The sequence below is a fragment of the Calypte anna genome, chromosome 27, assembly GCF_003957555.1.
Source record: "Calypte anna isolate BGI_N300 chromosome 27, bCalAnn1_v1.p, whole genome shotgun sequence".
Taxonomy (NCBI): Eukaryota; Metazoa; Chordata; class Aves; order Apodiformes; family Trochilidae; genus Calypte; species Calypte anna.
Genome location: NC_044272.1, coordinates 5,261,539 through 5,288,970, shown reverse-complemented (window position 1 = coordinate 5,288,970; position 27,432 = coordinate 5,261,539). Strand labels below are relative to the sequence as shown.

The 27,432-nt window shown below is 50.3% G+C and overlaps 1 protein-coding gene across 1 annotated transcript in view; it reads right to left on the bottom strand.

Annotated features, from left to right (window-relative positions):
• The window catches only part of WNT9B (Wnt family member 9B), a 33,824-nt gene extending 6,785 nt beyond the window's left edge, over positions 1-27,039 (bottom strand). Inside the window, 3 exon segments of the mRNA XM_030465761.1 lie at positions 1,910-2,166; positions 26,353-26,475; positions 27,026-27,039. Coding sequence (XP_030321621.1) covers positions 1,910-2,166; positions 26,353-26,475; positions 27,026-27,039 — 394 coding nt within the window.
• Between the last annotated feature and the right edge of the window lie 393 nt (positions 27,040-27,432).

Genomic DNA, 27,432 nt, shown 5'->3' with positions numbered 1-27,432 from the left:
ATGACAAAAATGATCACAAACAGCTTCTTACACAGCTAAAAATTAATAGTAGAGCCTTGCAATGAGGTAAATATGATCTTGTATGTGCTGGTTTACAGAAATATTTACATTTATTTTAATAAATTTGATAGTTTAAAATGGAAACGTTAAAAATTTTCAATCCCAATGGTAGTTAGAATTGAGATTTTAATTTAAGTGAAGATAATACTGTCTTCTTCAAGTCCTTTAAAAAAAAACATTTATTTACTAAATATTATTGAAGGGCTGAAACTCAGTAAGGGGATGGTTTGGATGAGCACAGGTAGGTGTATGGGTGTGCTTTGGGAATGTTTGAGTAAGGAATATTTTCAGGGTCTAGCTTCATTTATCTGTTTTTCTCATAATTTAAAGGACCTGTTCTACACCCTCCTCAAATACAGAACATACAGACTGTTTTCTTCTAAAACCTTCTGTGAAACAGAAGTCAGTGACTCTTCTGTCCACTGTGTCCCCACTTCTGCAGAAACTCCAAGTATGTGTGAAAGACTCTTGGGAGAGATTTGTAAACATTCACTGTGTGCCTTAATGCTGATAAGTGGCTTCTCACACAGTTAATTAGGATTAAATTCTGTACCTGAGAACAACAAATTTCCACAGAAAAAATATCCAGAAGGCTAAAAAGTGTCTTTTCTGAACACATACCTTGGTGTAAAGCCCTAACCCTAAGGGTTCCATTTTGTTTTGTTCACAGCATCACCCCTGATTGCCAGCCAAGGGAGATGGTCAGCCCAGGAAACCCTGGTCTTGGACATAAATCCACAAACCAAGGCTGTGAACTTCCTTCTGCTTTTCAGTCTGGGACAAACCATGCACGAAAGCTGAGGATAAGGCATATATTGTGGCAGAAGAGCCCAATGGCACAGCTCCCACTTTTGGGCAAAGCAAATGATCTCTGGCCTCCCGGCTTACTGCCCCGTGTCCTTTCTCACAATCACAGAATCATTCTGGTTGGAGAAGATCCTTAAGATGATTGAGTCCAACCATCACCAGCCAAAGCCAACCTTTTACGCGATTTGAGATCACAGAGAATCACAGAATCACCTGGGTTGGAAAGGAGCTCTGGGATCATCAGCTCCAACCTTTAATCCATTACCCCCGTGGTTCCCAGCCCATGGCACTCAGTGCCACATTCAGTCTCTTCTTAAAAACCTCCAGAGACGAAGAATCCACCCCCTCCCTGGGCAGCCCATTCCAATGCCTGAGCACCCTCTCTGGAAAGAATTCCTTCCTAATATCCAACCTAAACCTCCCCTGCCAGAGCCAAAGCTCTGCCAGGGGAGGTTTAGGTTGGATATTAGGAAAAAAGTCTTAATCCCACGGCCTCTTGTCTTACTGATATCTGTCTGGGAGCAGAGCCCGACCCCCCCCCTGGCTCCAACCTCCTTTCAGGGAGTTGGAGAGAGTGATGAGGTCTCCCCTGAGCCTCCTCTTCTCCAGCCTCAACACCCCCAGCTCCCTCAGCCCTTCCTCACAGGAATTCTGCTGGATCCCTTCACAGCCTCCTTGCTCTTCTCTGGACCTGCTCCAGCACCTCAATCTCCTTCCTGAGCTGAGGGGCCCAGAACTGGACACAGGACTCAAGCTGTGGCCTCCCCAGGGCTGAGCACAGGGGCAGAATCCCTTCCCTGGACCTGCTGGCCACGCTGTTCCTGAGCCAGCCCAGGATGCCATTGGCCTTCTTGGCCACCTGGGCACACTGCTGGCTCCTGCTCACGTCCCTGTCACTCCAGACTTCCAGGTCCCTCTCTGCCTTGGCTGCTCGCAGCCACTCCGTGCCCAGGCTGGATCGCTGATGCACAGGAGATGCAGACGCCAAGCGGCACCAGCAGGGAGTGGGATTTGGTGCTGGAAGCCAAGGACTACCTTGTACCTCTCTTCAGCAGGCTGGTCCGGCCCTCCAGGCTGCAGTTCCAGCGCTCGCTGCGGAACTGGTACTGGCACTCCACCACCCCCAGGCGGACAGCATCCCGCAGGGTCTCTGCCAAGCCCGGCTCCCGACGGCAAAGCCTCTTCTGCTTTCGGGAGAGCTTCAGCAGGTCACACTGCTTCACATGGACCTTCCCCTGGGCAGCGCTGGAGGAGGGGCCCAGGGATGGGAAGTGGGTCAGAGCTTCTTTGCCGGTCAAGCTGAAAGGAAGGAGAAGAAGGGGTAAGTTGTGAAAGATCACACAGAGAATCACAGAATCACCTGGGTTGGAAAGGAGCTCTGGGATCATCAGCTCCAACCTTTAATCCATTACCCCCGTGGTTCCCAGCCCATGGCACTCAGTGCCACATTCAGTCTCTTCTTAAAAACCTCCAGAGATGAAGAATCCAGCACCTCCCTGGGCAGCCCATTCCAAGGACTGATCACCCTCTCTGGGAAGAATTCCTTCCCAATATCCAACCTAAACCTCCCCTGGCAGAGTTTAAGCCCATGGCCTCTTGTCTTACTGAGAGCTGCCTGGGAGCAGAGACCAATCCTCCCCTGGCTCCAACCTCCTTTCAGGGAGCTGGCAGTGGTGGGTGGGATGGTGTGATCAGAGGGAAGGATGTTCAGAAAGGTGGTGGTCAGGTCATAAACTGAGATTAATCAATACAGATTGATTAGACTTAACATCCCCTCTCCACTGCACAGCAAGGAAAAGTAGCAGACCAGCACTGGTGGGAGAAGGACCACGTGTCTTGTCACACGTGTCTTGTCACACGTGTCTTGTCACCAGCAACCAGTAGGAAGTTTGACTCCGTGTGAAGCAAAGTGCTCACACCCCTCCAGTTTTGTTTCCATCACACAAAGAGATTTGTTTTGCTCAGGTCACTGCACTCCACAGCTCTGAGCTAACTCCATACATTAACAAAGGGTTCATCTGCACTGCTGCCAAACCACCAGACCCAGCTGGGAAAGACCAATGGGGAGACATTAACAATGACCTCCTTTCTAGAGCAAGCATGAGTACTGCTGGAAAATATTATTTTGCTAAGAAAACCAAAGGAGAGATCCACTGAAAATGCACTGCCAGCTACAAGGTACTTGTATGTGATTCATCTGAGAGAGGTCACAAATTTTTGAGACAAATGGTTTCACTTTTCATGGCAAGACAATATTTTTCTTGCAAAAGTTAACTCCTTTAATATTCACAGGATACTTGAAAACAAACAGAAATTGTGTTACACTGGTGCCAGATTTGAGGGCTGCAAACAAAGGGGCCAGAGTGCTGCATTTGCACAGCACTGATCCTGGGTGCTACTCTTGATACCAAACAGGTAAGAGTCACCCAGTGCATCAACCCCCCCTCTCCAAAAAATACCAAAACCAGACAGATACATAGAAATCAGCTATATCTTCACATTTTCACACATTTCATCCCTAATATTAACATCTGCAGACTACACCTCCCCTCCCCCAAACCCCAGTGTTTTCCTTGCATGTCCACAGGTAGCTCAGTGTGGGCAGAGAGGAGCCAGTGGGTCCTTGTTCCTCTCTCCCCATCAGGCAAGGTGAGTTACACTGCTCCATGAAGTGAGGCTGGGAGCCAGAGGGGCAAAGGAGGGAAGGATGCAATCAGCAGCAATGTCCCAAACACTTCCACAAAGAGTCCCCAGCTGCTGGTGCCCCTCCAGCTGCCCAGCATCTCTCCATCCCTTCCCCTGCACAGCTCAGTCCCAGCCCGGTGGAGATGTAGCACCCACCAGTTAGTAGGGTGGTACAAAGCCAAGCAAACCATTCCTCCCAGCAGTGTAGGAAGTAAGATTCTTTACCTCAGAACCATCCTGAGGTTCCTTGTACAAACCTGACTCTTCCACATCTGTATTACTGAGCAGATCTGACTGGGCATGTGCCCAGGTAGATGTTTCTGACAGCAAATGATGGCAGAGAGAGGAGAGCAAGGTCTGTGCTAGTGAATAAGTGTCCTCACTGTCTATCACGCCCCAGCTCACAAGGATTTTAACCAATGAAGGTGACCAAAAGGAAAACTTAACCTGGCTCCACAACAGACAGACATGTCCTACAGAGCATTCTCTTATGTAAGGGACATAATCTTTGTTATGGAGGATGCAACTCAAGCACTGCAGCTGCAATTTTACCCCTCCACATCCTTTCTGAGTTATGTGTCTGCATCTCTCTGTAGTCAGTCCAGTCTACAGAGGCACAAATCAGCTGCTCTTGGAGGCTTGAGAGGCTGAGGGCGCTGGAGCTGAACAGGAGGCTGAGGGGAGACCTTAACGCTCTCTACAGGTCCCTGAAAGGAGGCTGCAGGGAGTCAGGGGTTGGCCTCTTCTCTCCAGTGAGCAGGGATAAGACAAGAGGTAAATGGGTTCCAGTTGTACCAAGGGAGGTTCAGATTGGATATTAGAAAATATTTCCTCATCGAAAGAGTGGTGAAGCACAGGGACAGGTTGCCCAGGGAGGTGGTGGAGTTGCCATCCCTGGGGGTATTCAAAAACTGTGTAGATGTGGTGCTTCAGGAGATGGTTTAGTGGTTATGGTGGTGTAGGGCTGACAGCTGGACTTGATGATTATGAAGATCTTTCCCAGCCATGAGGCCATGATCTAACCCTTCAGCACTTCTGCATTAATTCTTACAGTAGCCCACAACCTCCAGATGCACTCACACTTAAGTGCATTTAGCAAACCCAGAGAAATCATTCAGAGAATAACCAAGGCATCACTGTGAATCACACAGCAAGTATTAAATTTTAAGAATCAAGTGGGTGAATCTCTTAATCTCATTGTCAGTGATGAACTGTGGGACAGAACCACAAGATGTTCCAGCAGCTGACAACCTTGAGAACAGAGACAGGTATCTGTGGTCAGGTTCAGACCAAGAAACTGGAATTTACCCAGTATCATAGAGCAGTTCAGGTGGCACAGTTCAAAGCCCCAAGACACCAAACACTGCCCAGAGAGGGCACCTGGTGCACAAGGGACATGAGCTGTATTGAAGGACAGAAGATTGACCCAAATGAGTGAGACCAGCCCTTGATGAGCCAGCTTGACCACTTCATCTGACTCACTCTGGTGCTTAAAAACTGACCCACACGTTCACTGGAGTTTTATTTCCCTGGGTGCATAAGCACATGCTCTGCACAAAGCTCTGAAGCTCAGAAGATGCCAACTCCAGCACAGGCAAGGAGAGGCTTAGATTTCAACCAAAGTCTGACTTCTTGGGGATTTTCAGAGGGTACCTCACTCACTGAGAAGATGCTGCGTTCAGGCAGAGGTCTGCCTGGTACATCAGCTGGAGGAGGAACAGCAACCACACAGAAAATCAGAGACCTGGACTTGGTTTGGTAGTGGGAATCCAGCACTCACCTCCAAGGAAAGTGCACTCATCAACAAGTTAAATGTGAGATGTGAGTATCCTCCATTTGAAGTATCTGCACCTCCTTGCAGATAAGTTTCCCAGGTTCATGGTACAGAAAGAAAAAATAAGAAAATGTGACCTGACACCAGAAAGAAGAGTTTGGGAGCCTCATAACAACACTGAACTAGATTGCTACTGGAAAGCCATGTGCAATTTTATTGTATTTGTATATGTATATATATATATACACACACACAACAAATACACCAACCTACCAGTTGCCCACATACCAACAGAACTATCACCCATGCCAAGCATCCTAACTCCCAAAAGTCCCTTCTCAGAACAAAGACAGTTCCCCTTCAGAGTTCTCCATCCCAGCTAAACTTGATTCATCCCTTCTCAGATATTTTGAGGCAGCAGTAGTAGCTTCAGTGACTATTTGGCCTGGTGATCTCCTTCCTATGAAAGATGTGATCAGCTCTCAGCCCTTCCTTTTCTTGGAAGCTTCAGGAGCAGCAGGAACTACTGGAGTGTCCTGCTGGCTATTTCCAAGGGTGTTCAATGGTATGGCTTCAGCTGAGAATAGAACAGAATTACAAAAAGAACTGCTCACTGTTTGTTCTTGACATTCTACACGCTCATCCCAAGGGGCTAAATCCATGGATCCTTTTTCCTGGGGAAAAGATACAGTTGGTCCTTCAGTCTACCAGTAACCAGCAAAGACCTATAGGGTGGAAGTTAAACCCAGAAAACTGGATCTTAAAGCAGACACAATTTAACCAAGGGCTCCTCCAGGGGTCTCAAGGGCTTGGATGTGTCACCTGAAGTAGTGAACGATGTGCTCAGGGGGGTCAGAGGTCTCATGTCACAGCACTGACTCGGGGAGGGCAATGTGGGGCAAAAGCTATTGCTTAAAACTCCATGAGTATGAAAAGGAGGTAAAAAAGGGGAAGAGATCTTCCCAGTTTTATGTGATATGTTGACCAAGACAGCACAGCAGAGACCTGTGCCAAGAGAGCTCTTAGAAACTCAGAGAATAGAGTGAGTAGAATTGGTGGGCATGGGTCAGACACAGAGCAATGGAGAAAAGTCCCCATGGCTTCTGCAGGAAGGAATTGTGCTTCACAGAGCTCTGAACAGAAAGACCAAGGCTAAGCCCCTTGCTTGCACTTGTGAAAGGAACAGATTTCCAGAATAGATGTGAGTGAAGGCAGAGATTGACTGGATATCTTCCACAATTCCCACAAGGAGAAAAGGAATACCAGTAGAACACAGGGTTGTAAAACTATGACTGGCTTCTAAGTGAGTTAAGAAAGGTTATTCCTACCTCTAATATACATGAACCAGGAGAAATTATATTAATTGTTAATTGACAGACTAAAAATAAATGGAGCAGGGTACAGAAGCTGTAGTTAAACTTGCAGCCCCTCTGAACACAGCACAGAATACAGGTGTTCATACAAAACCATGGCAGAAAAGTTCACCAGGGGCCATTAAAGACAAAGAGACTTTGACACAGGAAGTCAGCTTGTCAGAAACTGGAGAGGATTCTGAGGGACTGCCACTTTCTGCTCTCCTATTACTTTTTAAGCTTTTGCCTTCATGCTCAGTGCTGCCCAGTGCTGAAACAAGCAGGCAGTGAGATTTGGGTTCCCACATATTGCATTTCTCCAGACCCTGAAGGATGCTGGGTGTTCATATTTGTGGAAAACTCAAATAGGATGATGAAGGCACCACAAAGCAACCTTTGAAGAATTTGATTTTCAGAGCACACTCAACAGCACTCAGCAAGCAGATCCTGGGAGTGCACACAGAGCAAAGGCACCCACTCTGATTCATCTCCTACACCCTGCAAAGCAAAAGCTTCATGGGAAAAACACTTTCCAAAATTGGATCTAGCAAGATGTTAAATTCTGACAGAATTAACACAGCATCCTATGCAAACAGCTGACTGCACAGGCAAACAGTACCTTTTTTCTTTTTGGTTTTTTTGTTGAATTTCTAAAGTTGCAACTTACAAAGTAACTTCAATTTCCTCTAGAAATGGAGGAGGGAAATAACCAGGTGGAAATAAAGTATTGACGAGTAAACAAAATAATCAATAAATTGTGTTATCCAAGAGATGTGACTAAAGCTGCCTGGAGCATCCTCGTTACCTGAGTGAATGTCAGCATGAGAAAACTCCAGCTTGGAGGGCCCTACAGAGGTTGGGATTCATTGCATCATTTTAGATAAATAGGCAGAGAAATTAAAGGAATTGCCCAAGGTGGTGGAATTGACCCGTGGCACAGCTGGGAGCAGAAGCCACTTTCAGGGTCCTGAGAGGCACAGCCGAGGTCACCTGTGGGAGTGGAGACTTGCAGGCTCTGACTACATTATTTTTTATTGGGGTAAAACACAGTATCAGATCAAAATCACAGTACGAGAACATTCTTAAACTATTAAATATAAAATATGCAGATATTTGCAGTTAGGCAAACTGCACGTGGTTTTAAGATGATTTAGGGTTCAGTATCTACAGATCATACAGCAAAAAAAAAAGTAAACTCTGAATTAATGCACACCTGCTAGCAATCTGAAAGAACAATAAGGATCTTAAACTTTTATTTCTCTCTAGTTTTCTGTCTAAGCACTTTCCTAAATTCATCCATTTCCTTTAATCTCCTTCCAGCCACATTCCAGCTGCTTAAGAGACTTTTAATGAGAACCTGTTCCTGTGCAATGCCCAGCATCCTCTGGATCTGAGAGGTCTTAAAACCCCCTAAAAATATGCCTTTTTTACCTCTCCCAAGTAAGAATAAAAATCAAAGGGAGCCCTAACAATACACCATATCTGATTTCACAGGTCTTTCATGTTCCACAGAAATATCTACACCCCACAGATAGCTGCAACAAGCAGTCAGGAGAGGCTTAGAGAACACAGGACAAGGACAGATCAAACCACTGTGTGCACAACGGGTCCTCAGCTCTCCTCTCTCCCTGGCAGCTCAGTGGAAAAGAGTTTTAAACACTGTTTAATCCTTAATATTCCCAGGACAAAGCTGTGGCCAGCAGCACTGTCTGGACTACATGGAATGGTCACTGCAGAGAGGGTGGCACAAAGGCCCAGACCAGCACCTCAGGATGAACTTATGATCTCAAAGGTTGTTTTTTTTTAACTTTTCTGTATCAGAATCATCATCTCAGACCATCTGGCCAGTGGTTTTATACCTATTATCCTCTGGGTTTTCTGTTAAGCTTTCTGCTCCTCACAAAGAAAAAGAGCTTGAATTGAAAACTCAGGTGAGGTTTGTGTGAGGTTATGAGTTGGAATCCTGGGCAATTGAACTTTTCTGCTTCCTGCAAACCCTTTTTGGGAACAATAACAGACGTGTCCAAATACAGTTTTTAAGAGTAATTATCCACAGAGAAGAACTTATGAATAATTATCCATTGGTTTGGGATAAGAGGTTTGTGCAACTTTCAGTTTGTGCAACTATCTGTGAGGATACCTGGGAACCATTGCAGCCAGTTCTAACCAACAGCTGACTTGGGTCACTCTGCACCAGGTTCTTCATAGAATCCCAGACTGCTTTGGGTGGGAAGAGACCTCAAAGCCCCCCCAGTGCCACCCCTGCCATGGGCAGGGACACCTCCCACCAGCCCAGGGGGCTCCAAGCCCCATCCAACCTTCAACACTGCCAGGGATGGGGCAGCCACAGCTTCTGGGGGCAACCTGGGCACCCAGGGGCTCAGCACCCTCACCCCAAAGAGTTTCTCCCTCCCTCCCTGCCCAAGATCTCCTCTCCATCTCCCCTCTCCCAGCTGCAAACCCTTCCCCCTCAGAGAGTAGCATCCCTCCAGGCCCTTGTCCCAAGTCCCTCCCCAGCTTTCCTGGAGCCCCTTCAGGCACTGGAAGGTGCTCTAAGGTCTCCCCATTGCTCCCTTCTCTTCCCCAGCCTGAACAACCACATTCTGGCTCCTGATCTGCTCTGGGATCCCACAGTCTGCACACACTTGGTTCAGAACCTTCCACCTCTCAGCTCCATCCCATCCAATATCTCCCTGGGGCTCTTGGTTCCAGGGGCAGTGCAGTCCCTGCTGCTGCCCACCCAGCCCAGGCACCACTCTGCTCAATCATTACACAGGACATCAGATTTCCAGTCTAACCCGGGGCTGACCATGTTCCCTGGGCTGTTCCCTCCATGTAATACCCAACACCCAGTGGGAAGATTTTTTTTTTTTTACAAAATACAATGCCCTGAGATATCAGGTAAGGAGAATGTGGGGACTGAAGACAATCAGGAACATCCATGAGAAGCCCTCACCCATGGACCTGCAGTCCCACCCCATCTCTGCTCTGGCAGTCACTACAGGTTCCATTTTTTTAAAACCTTGGCTGAAAGCTGCCTTCCCTCTCCATTGCTGCTCTCTTCCTGCTAATATCCTCTTTTCAAACATCTCTTTATGGTTTGTGACTGACAATGCAAACCAAAGATGCTGTAGCCCTTCTGTAGCCCATCTTTAAACCCAGGAGCAATATGTGCTCAACAGGAGAGACACATCCTCAGAAATCTTAGAGGAATGCTCAGAACTGGACAGCAGAGTCTTGATGTTTGGTAGATCTGGTCCATTAGGGGGCTGTTTAATAGATTTGGTTTTATCAGGGGAAGGCTGCAATAAGAGAGCCACCAAAGAAAGCAGGACTGTAGGAAACTGGGCTAACTGAATGAAAACCAGCACTTACTGGACATCTCTAGAAGGACACAGGTGTTCGTATTTATATTGTCATTTGACATGATTTGCTATTTTCAAATCTACACAAGCCCAAGCTTCAACAGAGCTGCAGCTGATACGTTGTTTTTACTCTCTCAAGGGCAAAAAAAATCCTTCCATCATGAAATGAGCAACCCTTGTGCCTTCAGTGGGAGCAGAACTGGCAGTGAAGACAGAGGACACTGAACAAGAGGAGCAGCGAATCCCCAAAGCACAGCAGGGCAGCTGGAGGAATCTTGCTGCCTCTGGAGCTGCCACAGGTATTTCAAGATGAGTTATAAAGGATCAGTCCCACAGAGCAGAGGCCAAACTGGCCCACGAAAGAGACATGGTGCAGCTTTCTCCTGGAGATCTCCCCAGAAGTCTTTCATCAAGTCTGCTGCTTTTTACTACCCAGCCACATCCTCCTTAGGTTGGATGTGAATTCTTCTGAATTCTGCCCTAATTCTAGAAAGATGCCTTCTTAGACCCTGTGGGGAGCTCTGTGCCCTCCAACACCTCCCAAACCACTTTTTACTTTGTGAAATGTGTCCTCTAAGAAGGCACCAGAAGACCGAGAGCGTGTGGGGAGCTGCAGAGAGATCCCCACCCCGTCAGGGACCTGAGAGAAACAGCATGGCTGAGATGAGGAGAGAAAAACACCTTGGGGGAGGACTGAAGCAAAGGTGAAAAGTCAACAGGATAAAGGAAATCCAGAGGTGTCCACAAGGGAGATGGCCACTCCTGGATTCCTGCATCCAATGAGCCAGGCAAGCCCAATGTAACCTGAACATCAGCTGCTCCACAGTTCATCCAGAGATTATTTTCTCCTCCTGTAGTTTACACCTTTCTGGACCCAGCACTGGCAGTTCAAGGTCTGTCCAAGCACAGTCTGTGCATTGAGACCAAACAGACCAACAACCCAGGTATTAGGAATGGGCTCCTCTGAGACCTACCCACAGCTGCTGCTATTTCTCCATTGTGAGGCTGTGAGCACGATGCCAACACTTTGGTTTGCATATTTAGAGGAACCTTCATCTTTCCCAGGCCCTCACACCATTTTTGCTGGACTGCTCTGTACACATCTTGCCTCACCTTTGTCCCAATGGAATCAAACTTGGTGTTTTCTCCACTGCTGCCAACCAGCAATATTTCCCCTTTGCCAAATCCAGCATGCACCTCAGAAAGGACTCAGGCCCTCTCTCTACAGATAGCCACCCAAAAGCCTCCTTCCCTTTATATTACACCTCAGCAAGATCTTTCTCATCTGTTGGGAAAGCAAAGATCTGACTCATGTCTTTCCTAAGTCTTTCCTGTTGAGCAAAACTTGGAGGTGGACCACTGAACCAGGGGCTGAACCCCAGAATTTCAGCAGTAATTTGGACGTGAAGTTATTTTTTCCCAAACTGAGACATACCAGGCATTCATCTCAGCATTTCTGAAATATTCTGACTTCCATTTCTTTCTTTTATTCCTCATTGTGACTTTTAAATGAAGAGGTGAGAATATGAGGGCAACCCTCAAGGAAAAAATAAAGCATTAAAACGTGAAATGCCAGCCTCAGCCCCTAAGATATGCATTGTCAAAAGGAAGAACTCATGTCCCACAAAGGAGCCTGTACCTAAAGGATCATTGCCACAAAATGAAGAATCACATCCCCCTCGTGGGAGGGGTTTGAAAGGGAAGCACAAAGATATTTTTCTTCCATGGAGCACAGTGACAAGCACGTGTCCCTGGAAGTGGGAAACCAACTGCTGCCAGCAACTCAGGTCCTGACAGAGAGTGTGTACATACACCCTGTGAATGACCAAGAGAGGTGAAAACCTCCCCTGACAGCAGATGCTTAGGTATGAGTTAAACAACACAATTAATAAAATCCAGGAAGCTTTCCAGCAGAGATGAAATACCAAGCACTGTCCCAGGAAGCAGTGACAACCCCACAGACACTTGAGGGAGCGGGGAGAAGTGTCTGGCATGTGATGAGAGGGCCGGTGGAGAGGGACCAAGAGCTTCTACCAGTGGAAGGCACAGTCCTGAGCCACCACCACTCACAGCAGTGTCCAAATGTTTGTGTCTCTCCTCCAGTCCCTGGGACACCGGCACTAACAGCTCTGCTGTCAGAAAACCTGCCTGAGGAGCAGCTCACACAGAAAACAAAACCAAACCAAACACTTCACAGCAGATTCTGTACTCACCCAACCTGTTAAAAACCCATCTTTGCCTTTAACCCAAGCAAACAGAAACGCAAGAGGAGTTCCCACGCCCGAGTGCCCCCGGCTGAAGCATCACCTCAGCCTCGCTGCTCCTCGTGCTCTGTCCCTGGGGTCCCTTTGATCCTCTGTCACCCCTGGGAACCCCGCAGCACCCCCAGTGCCACTCGTGTCTCTCTGCTGAGCCCTGGCTCCCTCCGCCAGCCCGTTCCTCCCACCTTCCTTCCTCCCTCCGGGGAAGCAGCCTGGGGAGAGGTACCAAAGTCAGACGCAGCGCTCCGGAGCTAAATTCTCATCCTTAGCAGAACCGGAGCGTGGTGCAAGGCACGGAGTAAAGCCGGGGGTTCTTCCTCCTGCTCCCACACAACAGCATCTTCTCGCCCTCCACCCCTGTTTCTCCGTCCTTCTCTTGCACAGGTTGTTCCTCCCCCGTCCCCTCTCTCCGGGCTGCCCCGGAGCACGGCGGGGGCTCCTGCCCGCCCCCTGATCCCCCCGTCCCGCTTTCCCCCCCAGCCCGCACCGCAGAGCACGGGGAGAGCCCCGCGGTGACAGCGCGGCCGCGGGATGCGGGGACGGGACCCGGACGGGACCCCGCGCACCTCCCCAGCGGCCGAGAGACCCCGCGAAGCCACCGCGCATCCTCCCAGCAAAGTATCCGCGGCAGATCCGCGGTCTCTCCCGGGTTCCCCCGCACTGTCCTGCGGGCATCGCCCGCTCTCTCCTGGGGTGACCCCGCGGACATTGCGCGCTCCCTCACGGGGGTGCCCCCGAGGACCCTGCGCTGTCCCTCCCAGAGTCCCCCCGCACTGCTCCGCGGATTTTGCCCGCTCCCTCCCTGCGCTTCCCCGCGGATCCTGCGCGCTCCTTCCCGCGGTCCCGGCGCGGAGGCGGCGCCAGGGCCGAGCCTGACCCGAAGTAGGCGGCGGCGGGCGGCGGCGGCGGGAGGAGGATGAAGAGGATGAGGATGAGCAGGAAGATGCGGAGGGTGCGGCCGGGGCCGGCAGCGCAGCGCATGGTGCCGGGTCCGCAGCTCCCTGCGCGCCCGTCCCGCGCAGCGGCTCTTTAAGCGGGAGGCGGGGCGGCCCCTTCCTCCGGCCCGTCCCGGCCCGTCCCGTCCCACAGCCGCCGGCGGGGCCGTGGCCGAGGGCACCGGGCACCCCTGGGGCTCCCTGGGGACCTGTCGCCCCCGCCGCCCCCACCCCAGCCCTCGGGCGGGCCGGGTCGGGTCGCGTACCACCAAATCCCTCCATCCCGGGGGGCTCCGAGGGCTCTGGGGCTTTGGGGGTCTCTGTACCAGGCTCCGGGATGCTTGACGGCACCATTGGAGCCATGAGAGGCTGTCCCACCACCGAGGCTTTGGGGCAGCTGTTTGTGCAGGAAAGTGAACCGAGGTATTCAGGGAAAAGATGAAGAGGAGCCCGCAGTGCTCAGGCACCCAACATTCACCCCACATCTGCCTGGGCTCACTGCCAATGGCACCAATGTCCATGGACATGGGAGGTAGACCCCAGCACATGGCCTGGAGCACACTCCTACAGCAGATATAACCAAACATGGATTCCATAAGCAGACATCTCATAGAAATGTTGGTGGAAAGGATCCTTTGGGCTTCTCTAAACCAAGCACAGAATCACAGAATTACCTTGGTTAGAAAAAACCTTCAAGATCATGAAATCCAATCCTTAACATTGATAGGTCCTCAACTAAGCCATATCCCTAAGCCATATCACTCTTAAATACTTGCAGGGATGGTGATGCCACAGCTGCCCTGGGCAGTCACTACAGTACTTGCCAACCCCTTCAGTGAAGAAATTCTTCCTAACATCCAATATAAGACTCAGCCTCCTGTTCAAAGCCAAGCTGTCAGATGTAGATAAGTGTGATGGTGACTTTATCCATCCTCCAAGGATGGAAATCTGCACCTCTCTGGGTACTCTGGGACTGCACAGCCTGCAGCAGTATCCTCAGATACCTCATGATGGGGGGGCACTGCCAGGGCCTCTTCTCTGCTACTGAGTCCAGTGCTCTTCTCCAATGTGGTCTTGAGCTGCTTCTATTTTTACCCTACAGAGGGGCTCATGGCACCTTCCCAGGGGCAGAGCATCTCTGTAACCATCCCACTGCTGTCCCACCTACAGCCCTGCAGGATTTCAGGACAGCATTTGCAGTCACCATCTCCTCAGCAGTCCTACTGCAGTAAGAAGAGAAAGTACTGCTCTTCTGCCATGCTCTGTCCTGAGCTGGGCTGGGGACACAGAAACTCCCATGGCTGCATGTCTGGAGAGTTTGTGGCCCCATGAAGGGGGCTGGCTGGGAGTCCCAGATACCATGATAAATGGTGTGAAGGGCAGCCTAGGTGTGTTCACCCCTGAGAGAGCTCCCCAACACCCAGCACAGTCCTAGGACTGCCCATGGCTTCCCCTTGATCCTGCTCTGCTGCAACCTCCATTCTTAACCTTCTTGCACAAGTATTCCAGGAGCAGCAAAATCCCATTTTGCCAACCCCTCTGAGAAGCTGTTCACCATTTCTGCTCTTGACAGTGTTCATTAGGTGCAACACATAAACTTGCTGGGTTTGTTACCCCTGTTTAGGGGTGTTTGCATAAGAATGTCTTCCGATGCTGTTTTTCACCAAATTGTACAGGAATGATGGGGCTGGAGCTTTGCTCTTGATAACCCTCCTGTTTCTTGACTCACTTCTTGCTACCAGGACAGCACTCGGAACCTGGGCATCAGGTTAATCTTGATGTTAATCTTTGCTGAGAGCACAACAGAGAATGGATCTGTGAATATTCACCAGCTGCAGGCTTCAGCCACAAGACTCAGACATCCTCAGCCAGGCACCACCAGGCCATAGGAGCAGTTCAGGAAGAAGGCAGCCACCTGCCTGGGAGTGGAAAGACATGGAGAACACCACACCATGGGCACCAGTGTCACAATCAAGTCTTGATGACTGTGGAAAAGACTCATACAATCCCAGATTGGTTTGGGTTGGAAGGGACCTTTAAAAGTCACCCAGGGACATCAGCAGGGACATCTTCAACTGGATCAGGTTATCCAGAGCCCTGCCCAACCTGACCCAGAATGGTTCTAGGAATGGTGCATCTACCACCTCCCTGGGCAACCTGGGCAAGTCTTTCACCACTCTCATTGTAAAAAATTTCTTCCCACTACCCAGTCTGAATCTCCCCTCTGCCCTCCCTAAAACCATCAGGGTGTGAACTGATGGATCAGACCCTGCAGCCTCTACAGTCCTCCTGCTGGGACTTGCTCTCCAAATCCAGTTGCTGTGATACACCAGAGTCCCAATAAAGCAGCCAAAGTCCCTCTCCCAGGCTCTCAGAGAAGCTGTGACACCATCAAGGCTCCTGGGTGCTCAGCACTGACTGTAGCACATCTGAGGAGCTACCCGTATGTTTGTTCCCTGTCCCACTTCAGACCAGGTTTTGGGTTTGGGAATCCACCTTGTGAGCAGAGCAGAGTCCATGCAGCACCTCTGCCAGCAGCTCAGAGGAGGTGGGAGGGATGGTGGCACAAAGATGTGGCAGATGAGATGCTTCTAGCACCTGTCCTGCCAGCTCTTGAAGTCCAAGACTGCTCTGCCCAACACACATGTGCAGCTTCTCAGGCCTGACACAAGGCCCAGTAGAGGAAGGAAAGAGGTGTAAACCCCACAGGACTATAAAAATCCACAGGGAAGGGTGAAAAGGACCATCCAGGATCCAAGCAACGAAGTTCCAGCAGAAGGGTAATGTATGAATATTGCAATACTAAACAGAGAATAATTAATGAAAGACCAGCTTGACCTGGGGCTGCCAAGGGATGTAGGCAAGGAGGGGTGGGGAAGAGGACACAAAGACCTCTCTGGTGCCTCCTGGATAATGTCTCTGATGTGAGGAAGGCACCTTCTGTACAGCTTGGAGGCCACAACTGCATCCAGATTTTCACACCTTTGGCATTTATGTCGGGAGAGTTACAGTTGGCATTTTGCCTTCTGGCTGGCGTGAAGGAAGGAATTCCAAATGGTATGTAGGCATGTGAGGAGGAGGTGGGAACTGCAGGACAGATGGAGGGAGCAGCCATGCTTCAGGTGTTAGAGCTGGGGCCATGAAGTCCCAGCTCCATGGACTGTGCACATGGCAGTCCTGCTGAGCTAAGTTCCACAGTGAAGAGCTGCCAGGAGAAAAAGATGAGGTTCTGGGCAAGCTGTGCATGTTCTCATGGCCTGGAAAGGGTCTTTCATGTAGGCGCCATGTCCATCCCAGTCCTGAACCCTTCAGCCAGCAAAGGGAAACCTGAAAGAAGTGGTGGGCTGAGGAAGAACAACCCTGGTGGTAGCTGTTGCTTTCCTCATCCCACAGTGGTGGGACAGCTGGAGATGAAGTGTTTAGCAAAGAGACAGCATGGGGGACAACACGTGAGATAATTTGATCCCCTGAGCTCTCTTTCTTCTTGGCTTATTGGGAAGCAGGATTTCTTCCCATAATTTCTGGGACAGGAGGAGTGAGAGAGAGAACATGGGGAGGGGAGGGCTGAGGAGCAGACTTGTTGGGGTATTCTCGGGATAAAATGCAATGAACATACAGGAGTTCAGCTGCTCAGTGAGGAGCCAGGCCAGAGGGAGGATAAAGTGAAGAGTAAGTTGGTGTCTGAGGCAGAGAAGGTGTCAGGAGAGACCCTGGGCAGAGCTTTAGGAGGTTGGAAATGGCCACGAGGGAAGCTCAAGGGAAGGGAGAGGTGAGAGATGTGGGTGGCTTAGCACATGGGCCATGTAATGCTTTGTGCTAGCAGCAGGAATGGGAAAGGTTTCTCAGAATCCAGAGGCTGGGATTTGCCAAGAACTTGGGAGGAGAAGCGCAGAGGACATCAGGAGAAGGAAAACTGGGAAAAATAAGGTCAGCAGGAATAGCTGAGAAGATTGATCCAACTGCTCCTCTCTGCACTGTGCCAGGTGAAGCCTTGAGTTTAGTCAGGGGGTCCATAAACCAACAAAGCCCACACAAGACTGGGGGATGAAGAAGTGTTGTTTTCCTTCCTGGCATGTTCCTTTAGCCCAGTTCCTGGCAGGGATACTTCAGGACGTGTCAGGGTGGATTTTCTCTCCTTGAATTATTTTATTACAGAGATTATTTGTGTGTAAAACCAAGTTTAGGGATATTTTCCAGGGGGCAAGGGCCACATTTATTCTAAACCAGATAGTTTTCTGTCAGCTGCTTCTTGCTCTGTTCACTGTCCCATGGCTGCTGGAGCAAATGTTGATAGTACTTACTTCATGCCTAGCATTTACATAGCTTTTTATCTCTAGCATTTTAAAGAGCTTTTAATTGAATTTCAGCTGCCATTTTATTTGATTCACACAGAAGATGTTTACATTACATTTACATTGTAAGATTTTGAAGAAAAGGTATTTTGAGGGACTCATGAGAATCAAGGAGAAGTTCTCACTCAATGTTTCTGTATTCTGGAGTTTGGCTTTTTAAGTTTCTGATACTCAGATGTTGATCACGTGTGCTGGCAAACACCCAGGGGCACTGCAGAACCCACCCCACCCCTCATCTATGTTGTCCCATGGAGTAACCTGCAGTCCCACAGCTCCTGGTGACAATGCCTTGGTTGTGGGAAGCATCACATCCAGTGTTGGTTGGGTTTGGTTTTCTCTTTTAACACCACAGCTGGTATTTGATTCCCCAGCAATTAGAAGCTCTTGTCCACCCTCCATCAGCCACTTGATCTCAAAACCTTCACATCCCCACCAGCTGTCTCCTTACAAACAGGATCCCAAGGATCCCACCCTGCTCACCCATCCTACTGATGCCCTTGTCCTGGCTCAGCATTGCTGGAGCTCCCCAGACCTTCCCTAGTCCTGTTGTATCTCTATTTGAGTTGGGGCTTAAAATTCCATGAAATCAGATTGCTCATAGACAACAGATGCTGCTCCTTGCCATTCCTCTTTCCAAGAGCTGGAGAAGAGCATAAGAAACCCTGATGAGTTCAGGGTTAGTGAAGCTGTAGAGCAATGCCTGGGTCAAGAAGCAGCCACTGCTCCAGAACACTGTGAGGGGATTCATTTACTCCTCAGCTCATAGGTGTGGGGAAAACACCATCCTCGTGGGGTAAGGCAACACAGCAGTGCTTGAAAGCAACAGTGCTGGCCCAGCTCAAAGCTTGCACCTGGTGAGAAAGGTTTTGTCTTGTGGGCAAAAACACATCCACAAGCCATGGTCGTTTCATGGGGTCCTGGACACCTTCTCCAAAGCACGGGATCTGCTGCCAGGATCTCTGATCAGGATGGGGTTGGGTGGACTGATTTACAGCAGACACCAAACATTTGCATGCAGTTTAAGGAGAAACCAGGTAGATTTATGGAAGAGGCAAAAAGGCTGTTGTTAAAGTCAGCAACACTACCTTGGGCTGGGGAAGTCCCTGAGCCACAAATTCTTGGCATCTGGGAAATTTTTCAGAGGAGGAGCCTCTGTGTGCACATTCTGTTCTTGTACTTTTCCCGGGGAATCTGCTTCTGCACAGTGTCACTGCTGGGCACCAGCCAAGGCTGAAAATCTAAATAGAAAATTGGGAAGATTGGGAAAGAGATCAAAAATAAAATCAAATTACAAAGGTGGTAAACATGAAAGCAAGGGACAGGTCAAAGGACTGGAAACATGCAACACTTGAAAAGAAGAAAAGCAGAAGGGGAAAAGATGAAAAGTCCTCTGGAAATGCCCACTGCTCCCTGAGGGCACCCAAAGGAGATGGTGGGGTGAACAACAGGGACAGAGACCAATGGTTGGGTTACCAGTGACCCACAGAGGTGAATGCACCCTCTTGTCCCATGGCAGGACACTGATGGGGAAACCAAAGGCCCTGTGATGGGAATAGAGATAAAAGGAGGAGTCTGTAGAAGACCTGAGAGTTGGCTGGCAGTCCTGAAACACATGTTCACCAGGACCTGCCCCTCACTACAAAAAGATTCCATGTGAGAGGTGCTGTGAACTGCACTCTGAGCACACCCACCCTCATCACACCTTGGTGGCTTTTCCAACTTAAGTCCCAGTCTGGACCTGACGTAAACAGAAATCTTGGATTTCCAACTTCCTTTGCTGGTGAAAGGTCCCATCACTCTCTGTGCATCAACACAGGACAAAGAGATGGAATCACAGAATCACAGAATCATCTGGGTTGGAAAAGCTCTCTGAGATCATCAAGTCCAACCCTTGATCCACTCCCCCATGGTTCCCAGCCCATGGCACTCAGTGCCACATCCAGGCTCTTCTTAAAAACCTCCAGGGATGGAGAATCCACCCCCTCCCTGGCAGCCCATTCCAAGGACTGAGCACCCTCTCTGGAAAGATTCCTTCCTAATATCCAACCTAAACCTCCCCTGGCACAACTTGAGTTGTGCCAAAAGTTCCTCTTGTCCCATCCCTTGTTCCTTGGGAGCAGAGCCCGACCCCCCCTGGCTCCAACCTCCTCTCAGGGGGTTGCAGAGAGCCACAAGGTCTCCCTCAGCCTCCTCTGCTCCATGTCCTTGCACCCTGGAGGAATCAGGAAACTACAGGGGACATCACCCATCCCTGGTCATGCCAAAACACCGTCAGTCTTGTTTAGGCACGTAAGTCAGAGTTCTCCAAGGAGGTATCTTGGGTGGTTGGAAAAGAGCTGATGATCATCACTCACATCCAAGCAGTGCATGCAGAGCTGCTGGGCTCCAAGAGGGGGATCTGAGGGTGCCAATAAACACCAAACTGTGCTGGTCTGACAGCTCACTGCTGCCTCCAGAGGAATCACTCTCAGCCCTTCTTCCTCCATCCACCCTTTGCTCTCAACAGCACTCCTGACCACTATTTTGTACAAGCTCTTTTTTTAGCCATAGTTTGCATACCCAGTGAGTTGAACTGGTCCATGGGAGCTCTGTGGGCACCCAGCTGGTTCCCAAGTGGGAGATATGGATGCACAGCCCTTGCTGGGGAGGCAGAAAAGATGTAGAGAGCAGATTCCTCCTTTTGTCAGTAGTTATCTGTCAGCTGAGCTCACACCATCTCATGGAGCATCCCCTGAGAACATCCAGTCCCAGGTGTCCTGGCAGGGGTGAGATGTTGGACCCCCAGCTCAGCCTGAGCCCACCTTAGGAGAGCTGAACCTTACCCAAAGCATCTTGAATGCAACCCCCCAGACCTCAGGTGTTCTTTCCAGCTCATCCAGCTGTGTCTGCAGATCCCAGGGACAAGGTGATCATTTTGCAGGTGTGAACAAATCATTCTTTCCAAAGCACTTCTCATACATCTCACCACTCAGGTGCATTTTGATAGATGAGTCAGGTTTAGGAAAACAAAATCCAGAGAAGTGCAGCTGAGCAGGGCCTGGCCTGCCCCTTCCCCATCCCCGACCAGTGGGACCATGTTCCAAGTGTGGATCAAGTCCTGGGTCCTATTTGAAGCCACGTAGCTTAGCAAATGGTTTCATGAGTTGTGTTTTGAATCTGCTGGGTCTGCTTCAGACCACAGCTTCCTGGCCACACTGTGTGGGCTCACAGGGCTTGCTTTTGTAATCTGACACACACTTCCCTGGGAAATAACCTAGGAAAAGACAAACTGCAACACACAGAAAGTGATGAAGAGGAAAAAAAGAATGAAGATGGCTGCTAGACTTGAGGGTTCTGAGAGCAGGGATGAACTAACAGCCTCAAATCAGTCATCTGCTATTTTTTAGGCAGATAAACTGAAATGAGGCAGAGACTGGGAGAGTTAGAGGCCAAACACTGTGCTGAGATGAATAGGAAAGAAGAGAACAGAAATAAATGTGGGCTGAGAGGGAAGGAAGGAGGTGCTGGTGTAATGCACACCCCAGTGAAGAAGAGAGGAGGGGGTGGAAAACATCACTACTCAAACTGCAGCTTAATAAGACAAACAAAACCAAAACAAAACAACAATAAAAAATCAAAACAAACAAACAAAACACAAAAAACCAAACGAACAGACAGACAAACAAAAACATTACAAAAATCCATCCCAGTAAAGCCTTCACACAGGGTTGGTGAGCTGGGCTCTGGTTTGGGATTTTTGCCTTCCTCTTGCAGCTGAAGACCCTGAACATCTCCTGCCCAAGGCCTGACTCACCTTTGAGGTCTAAATTTGCAACTTAAATACTTAACACGGGTCTGAATGAACAGCAAACGTGATTTTCTCTCTAGTTCCGTCCGGGTGCAAAGTGCCAGGGCTGTTTCTAACCCCAGCCCCATCCCTGGCTCTGCTGTCGTCCCGCTGCCAGCAGGTGGTACTGTGCCCCCAAGGATCGCGCAAGGACCGAGGGCTCCTCGGAGGGGCTTTGGCAAAGGAAACCTTCCCAAACAACTGGGAAAGGTGATGACAATTTTTCTCTTGCCCTCCCTGCTCACCCTGCCACCCCTGGAGCCCTTTTCTCCCCAAAATGCTCCTGCCCCGAGGGGGTGAGTGAAGCACAAGGGGGTTTGGTGGCTGGGGAGCTCCCACCCCTCCACAGTGACACCAAGCACTCAGGTGACTCTGTACCTGGGGTTTGTGTTCCCTTCGTTACCTGGAGCATCCCCAGAGCCGGGGGAGAGGGGCACAATGGGGAAGTCTCCAACCCCTGCCCCCCCTAGCTGAGACCCTCAAGGGATGGACCCTGCCAGGGACCCCAGGCCTTGGGGATGGTGTTTTTGGAGCTACAGCCTGGTGCCTGTGCTTCAGTGAGCAGCTCAGATCTGTTTGTGTTGGGACCAGGAAAGCATCAGATACAGCCCAGGACCTCATCCCACGTCGCCAGTGGAAATGCTGCATTACAATGTCCCCTCCCTGGCAGGTTGGATGGGGCATGTGGGGGGTGTCCCTGCCCACGGGGATGATCTTTAAGGTCCCTTCCCAGCCAAGCCATTCTGTGAGGATGCTGTATGGTCAGTGTGACAGGTCCACAGGATGGCACTGTGTCCCACGTCACTCCCATCCCACCAAACCCATTCCCCAGAGCACGGGGGGGCACAGACACTCTGCAGGTCACCAGCACTACTGCACTGCCTGCACTGCACTTCAGGACAGGATTCCTTTGAAATAAAGATGGTTTTCAAGAAAAAGCAGTAGCTGAGAATCAGCCACTGGTTGCAAAAGTCTGAGCAGGACATGGTGTTCATGGTTCTGACACACAAACATACACAATCACAGCTGGGCTCCAATGCACAGAAAACCTCCTCAGTCCTGTGTGCACTTTCCACCAGATTTATGATAACAAAACAAAAGGAGAACTACATAAAAGTGGAGTGATGCAAATAGAGATTACTTCCTCCATCACCCCCCAAAAAGTTTATTTTTATAGCAGCTCAGTGAGTTGAGGGGATTTTTCAAGGAGGGGGAAAAATTGTGATGACTCTGGGACAGAAATTTAGGGCAGAGCATTCACCAGTGAGAGTGGGGGGTTGGAGAGTGAGGGGTCTCTCACCTCTATCTGGACCAGGAGCACTGTGGTGTGGGTACAAAGAGGACCACACCTACTGGGGGATGCTCCAGTTGGGGTCTTTTTACTTTATTATGGAAGAGAAATTAATTTCCATGGATCAAAAGTGAGGGCTCTGGTAGCTGTTCAGCTCCAGGAAGCTGCTCCTGGCAATAAGAACTTCATGGGGTGGCACTCACCAAGCTACAGGACAGGAAAAAACAGTGCTCAGACACTCTGAGGAATGGAAGCTTGTTTTACTTTTGTCTGAAGAGAGCAGGCAAGAGTGTCCTCAGACACTGCAGTAGCAGCAAGCACAGAGTCTGGGAATGATCTGCAAAGCAGGACCAGGGTAGGAGCCTTTTACAGTGGGGTCACAGAGCTGGAGGGCAAGGAGAGAGGAACTGGCACCATCTACCTGGTCTGGTACAAAGTGTTCACCAGTGCTGTGGTCAACAGCTCAGGGTCCCAGTGGGGACCAGTGACAAGTGGTGTTCCTCCAAGGCAGGCACTGGGACAAGTGCTGTTTGATGTCTTTGTTGGAGACATTGGGATTGAGTTAACCCTCTGCAGGTTTGCTGAGGCACCAAGCTGAGTGGTGTGGTCATCACCCTGGGGGGACAGGAGGGCATCCAGAGGGACCTGGGGAGCCTCTAGGGGTGAGCCCATGGCAGCCTCTGAATGTCAATAAAGGCAGGAACAAGGCCTTTCACTTGGCTCACAAATGTAGGTTGGGTGCAGAATGGATTGAGAGCAGCCCTGAGGAGAAGGAGCTGGGTGTGTTTGAGAAGCTGAAGGTGAGCCACGAGTGTGTGTGCAGCACAGACACCAACCTGATCCTGGACTGAAACAGCAGCAGCCACATCAACAGCAGGGAGGGGATTATAGGATTATCCCCCTCTACTCTTGGGAGTTACCCTGGGGTAAAGCTGTGTCCAGCCCTGGGGTCCCCATCAGCAGAAGGACACGGAGCTGCTGGAGCCATTCCAGAGGAGGCCCTGGAGCTGCTGGGAGGGCTGGAGCAGCTCTGGAGCCAGGGGGAGAGAGTTGGGGGTGTTGAGGCTGGAGAAGAGAAGGATCCCATGGGGAGACCTTAGAGCACCTTCCAGTGCCTGAAGGGGCTCCAGGAAAGCTGGGGAGGGACTTGGGACAAGGGCCTGGAGGGATGGGACCCTCTGAGGGGGAAGGGTTTGCAGCTGGGAGAGGGGAGATGGAGAGGAGATCTTGGGCAGGGAGGGAGGGAGGGAGAATTTGTTTGGGGTGAGGGTGCTGAGCCCCTGGGTGCCCAGGTTGCCCCCAGAAGCTGTGGCTGCCCCATCCCTGGCAGTGTTGAAGGTTGGATGGGGCTTGGAGCCCCCTGGGCTGGTGGGAAGGTGTCCCTGCCCATGGCAGGGGTGGCACTGGGGGGGCTTTAAGGTCCCTCCCAACTCAAACTAGTTGGGATTCCAAACTGCTTTTCTCTCCAAGCTGTGCTGTGTCTGCAGGGGATTCATTTCTTTTGCTGTCACCTCTGCCTTTCCTTTCCCTTTTTGTCCCAAATGGGCCTGGGCAGGATTTTTGCTGCAGTTTACACCATGGATGAGCAGTACAAGTATCTGTATCAAGCTCCACAATGAAGAAGACCCAAGAGCATAACCTGAGCACCACAACAAAACTTCAGGGCTTGCATTTTGCAGCTGTCACTGAAGAAATTGGAGTAGGCAGCACAGAGCTGAATTTATAACTTTCAGTGTCATTTCTGGCATTTGCTCAGCCAGATCCCTCCCCAAAACCCAAAGCTGTGGTAAGCAGCAAAACCTTCTCCATCTTCCCTGGAGAAAGTCTGCAGTGCCCCTTCCTGCTGGATCTCCCTGGCTGCAGGGGCTGCTCTGAGGACAGAGGGAGTGAGCTCTTCATCAGCTCCAGACACGGAGAAACTTCAGAGGAAATGGGGCAGCGAGAAGGGGGAGTCCTGGGCTGGAAGAGGCAGTGGGGCAGTGGTCTGCCCTGCAGGGAATGGGTCCTCAGGGCAAAGGATGCACAGCTTGTCCTAGCTTTTTGGGGTGTTTTTTGTTGGTTTGTTTTTTTGGGGATTTTTGTGGGTGTTTTTGCTTTCCCCCTCTCTTTCCCCCCCCCCCCCCCCTCTGATATCTGAATATATAATTGCAGGAGGGGACGAGGGGGAAAATGAGCCAAAGACTGGTAACTGCAGAGGCCATTCCCTGTGAGCAAAGGGCCACATGTCTCCTTTTATCGCCAGCCATAATTCCCTCCCTGGCTCAAAGGCGGCTGTGAAAAGAGCAGGACTGGTTCAAACTTCCTTGGGGTCTCCGTGGCAACCAGCCCTGCAGGAGCCTTTTCTTCCTTTCCCCCCTTTCCTCTTTTGTTGTTGTTGTTGTTGTGTCATTAAAACTTCCCGGATTGAATCCCCACCAGGCTGCTCCCCAGGCACTGCTCCAGACCTCCTGCCTGCCTCCAGACACCTGCCCTGGCCCTTTCTCATCTCCTGGACCAGCAAACCTCATCCAGCCCCAGCCCAGCCCCAGCTCACCACAGCCCAGCCCAGTTTCCCATCAGGACATCAAATACAAATAAGTATTTTATCTTCTGACACTGCAGCCCAGCATCCCCACGGAGGGGAAGCAGAGATGGGGATGCTCTGAGGAGGAGCATGGGGCAGCTCAGACCTGGAATCTCTGCTTGGCATTGCCCACACACAGCTGAACCAGCCCAAGGCTGAGCAGAGCTGCTGATGCATCAGTGTTTGGGCACAGCAAGGGCTGCAGGGACCCCTGGGGAGTCAAAGTCTTGGCCATGAGCAGCAGAGGTCTCAGCCCCATTGTGTGAATGCAGGTGGCAGCCCAAGGTGGGAGAGAGGCTGAGTTCTGTGTCATCAATCCTGACTTTTGGCTTTGAGGGTGCAGCTCCTCAAGGACATGTAAAACAAGCAAAAAATGTTGCTTATCCCTGTTCTTGTGTTGTGTTATGTTTGTAGACTGTGACACTTCCCTGTGGAGGGTGAGGGGATGGGGATGTTGCAGGTGTCCCTGTGCCTGCCATCACCCCACAGCAGGACTGACCAGACATCCCAGGAGAGCTGCAGCTCTGTAACCTCCTGGTCTCCTGGCCAAGTCAATCCTACTCCAAGTCATCCCTGTTCTTCTGAAGTAAAGGAAGATCCATGTCTGTCAGGGTAGGACATCTGTCCCATCAGCCACGTGTAAATGCACACAGCTCCTTTTGCTCCAACAGCACAAGCATTTGCCTACATCAAAAGGGCCCCAAGACTGCAGCCACAGCAACAGGGAAAGCCACAGCCCCACAGCAAAAATACCTGGTCTCATTTTTTACTGTGTGTTCTTCAGCCTCCAGGATATTGCTAGGTGAGAGTCCTGGGGAAGGAAGGAAGAAAAGAAGAAGAATGACTCTGTTCCCTTTGCTCTCCAGCCCTTCCCCCCTTGCATTCCTCCAGATGTCAAGGTAGACAGAGCTGTCTTCCAAACAAACCCAGGACCTGGGGCGTAGTTTCCTCACATGCTCAGCCAGTCCCAATTAGTCAGATTTACTGCAGCTGGGGAAAGGCAGCTCAGCCTCACCCTGGAGCTGCCCTGCACCATGGAAAACTGCCCTGCAGAACTTCAGAGGGACTGGCAGGCACTCACCTTGCAGGGATTTCTATAATGAACTGGATCCCCAGAAATCTCTGGGACTTCCCCACCAGCAGGGCCCAGGAGACCTGGGTGCACTTCTTCATCCCCCCATCCCCCTCCTCTTCCTCCCAGCCCCTGCATGCAGACGCAGGAGCACCCACAGTGGCAGTCAGGGTTCTGTACAGGCACAACCATCCCCCTCTGACACCTCCTTTGTCCTGAGCTGAGGGGTCACACTAGTGAAAAAAATGACAACAATGCACAAGAAACCTTCCTGAGACCCCTGGGTGTTACTGTGCCCAAACCAGCTTAGGTGAAGACAACTAAAAAAAAAAACTGAAAAAGGTCTGGAAATAATTTCTGACTCAGAAGTGATGAGACAGGTGTCCTGCTCTGCTAGACTTGGATCTTCCTTAGAAAATCAGGGAGGACTTGGAGCCGGGATGACTTGGTTAGGAGATCAGAAGGTTACCAGAAAAGATTCCAAAGCTTCATTACAGGACCTGCCTCATCCAAAGGCCCTTGCTGAAGCAGAGTCCCCACATCATGCAGTGTGGGACAGCACTGGCTTGGCTGTGCCTCTCAGACACAGGATCTGTGCCCTTCTGTTTTCTGAAATTTCAGATGGATTTCATTGCTGCCTCTCTGTGGTCTCTGTTGTCATAGTCACTAAAGAACCATTCACCTTAGGGCTTCCATACGGATTTTGATTTTTTTTTTTTCTTAACATCTCCATGGCAAGATAGAGGAAAGATCTCAAAACCTGACCAGACTTTGAAATGTGAGATGCTAAAGTAATTTAAGCAGGTGACAGTGGAAGGAAGGTGTTTTTATTCAGTCCCCAGCAGCTCCCATTCCATGGCACTCAGGCACTGAGACAAAATGTCCTCAGAAGCTTTGGTGGAAGCCACAGTCAGCATTCCCACCCCTCACGTTCCCTGTCACCCCCTGGCCACAGAACAAAACACCCATGAATAAAAAGGAGGAGAAAACCTAAAAACACAGGGAACAGCATTTAATCATTCCTTCTGCCCTTCAAAATGCAAGGACTGGGATTCCAGTGCCTGCTCCTATGTTCAGTACCAGCTGTAC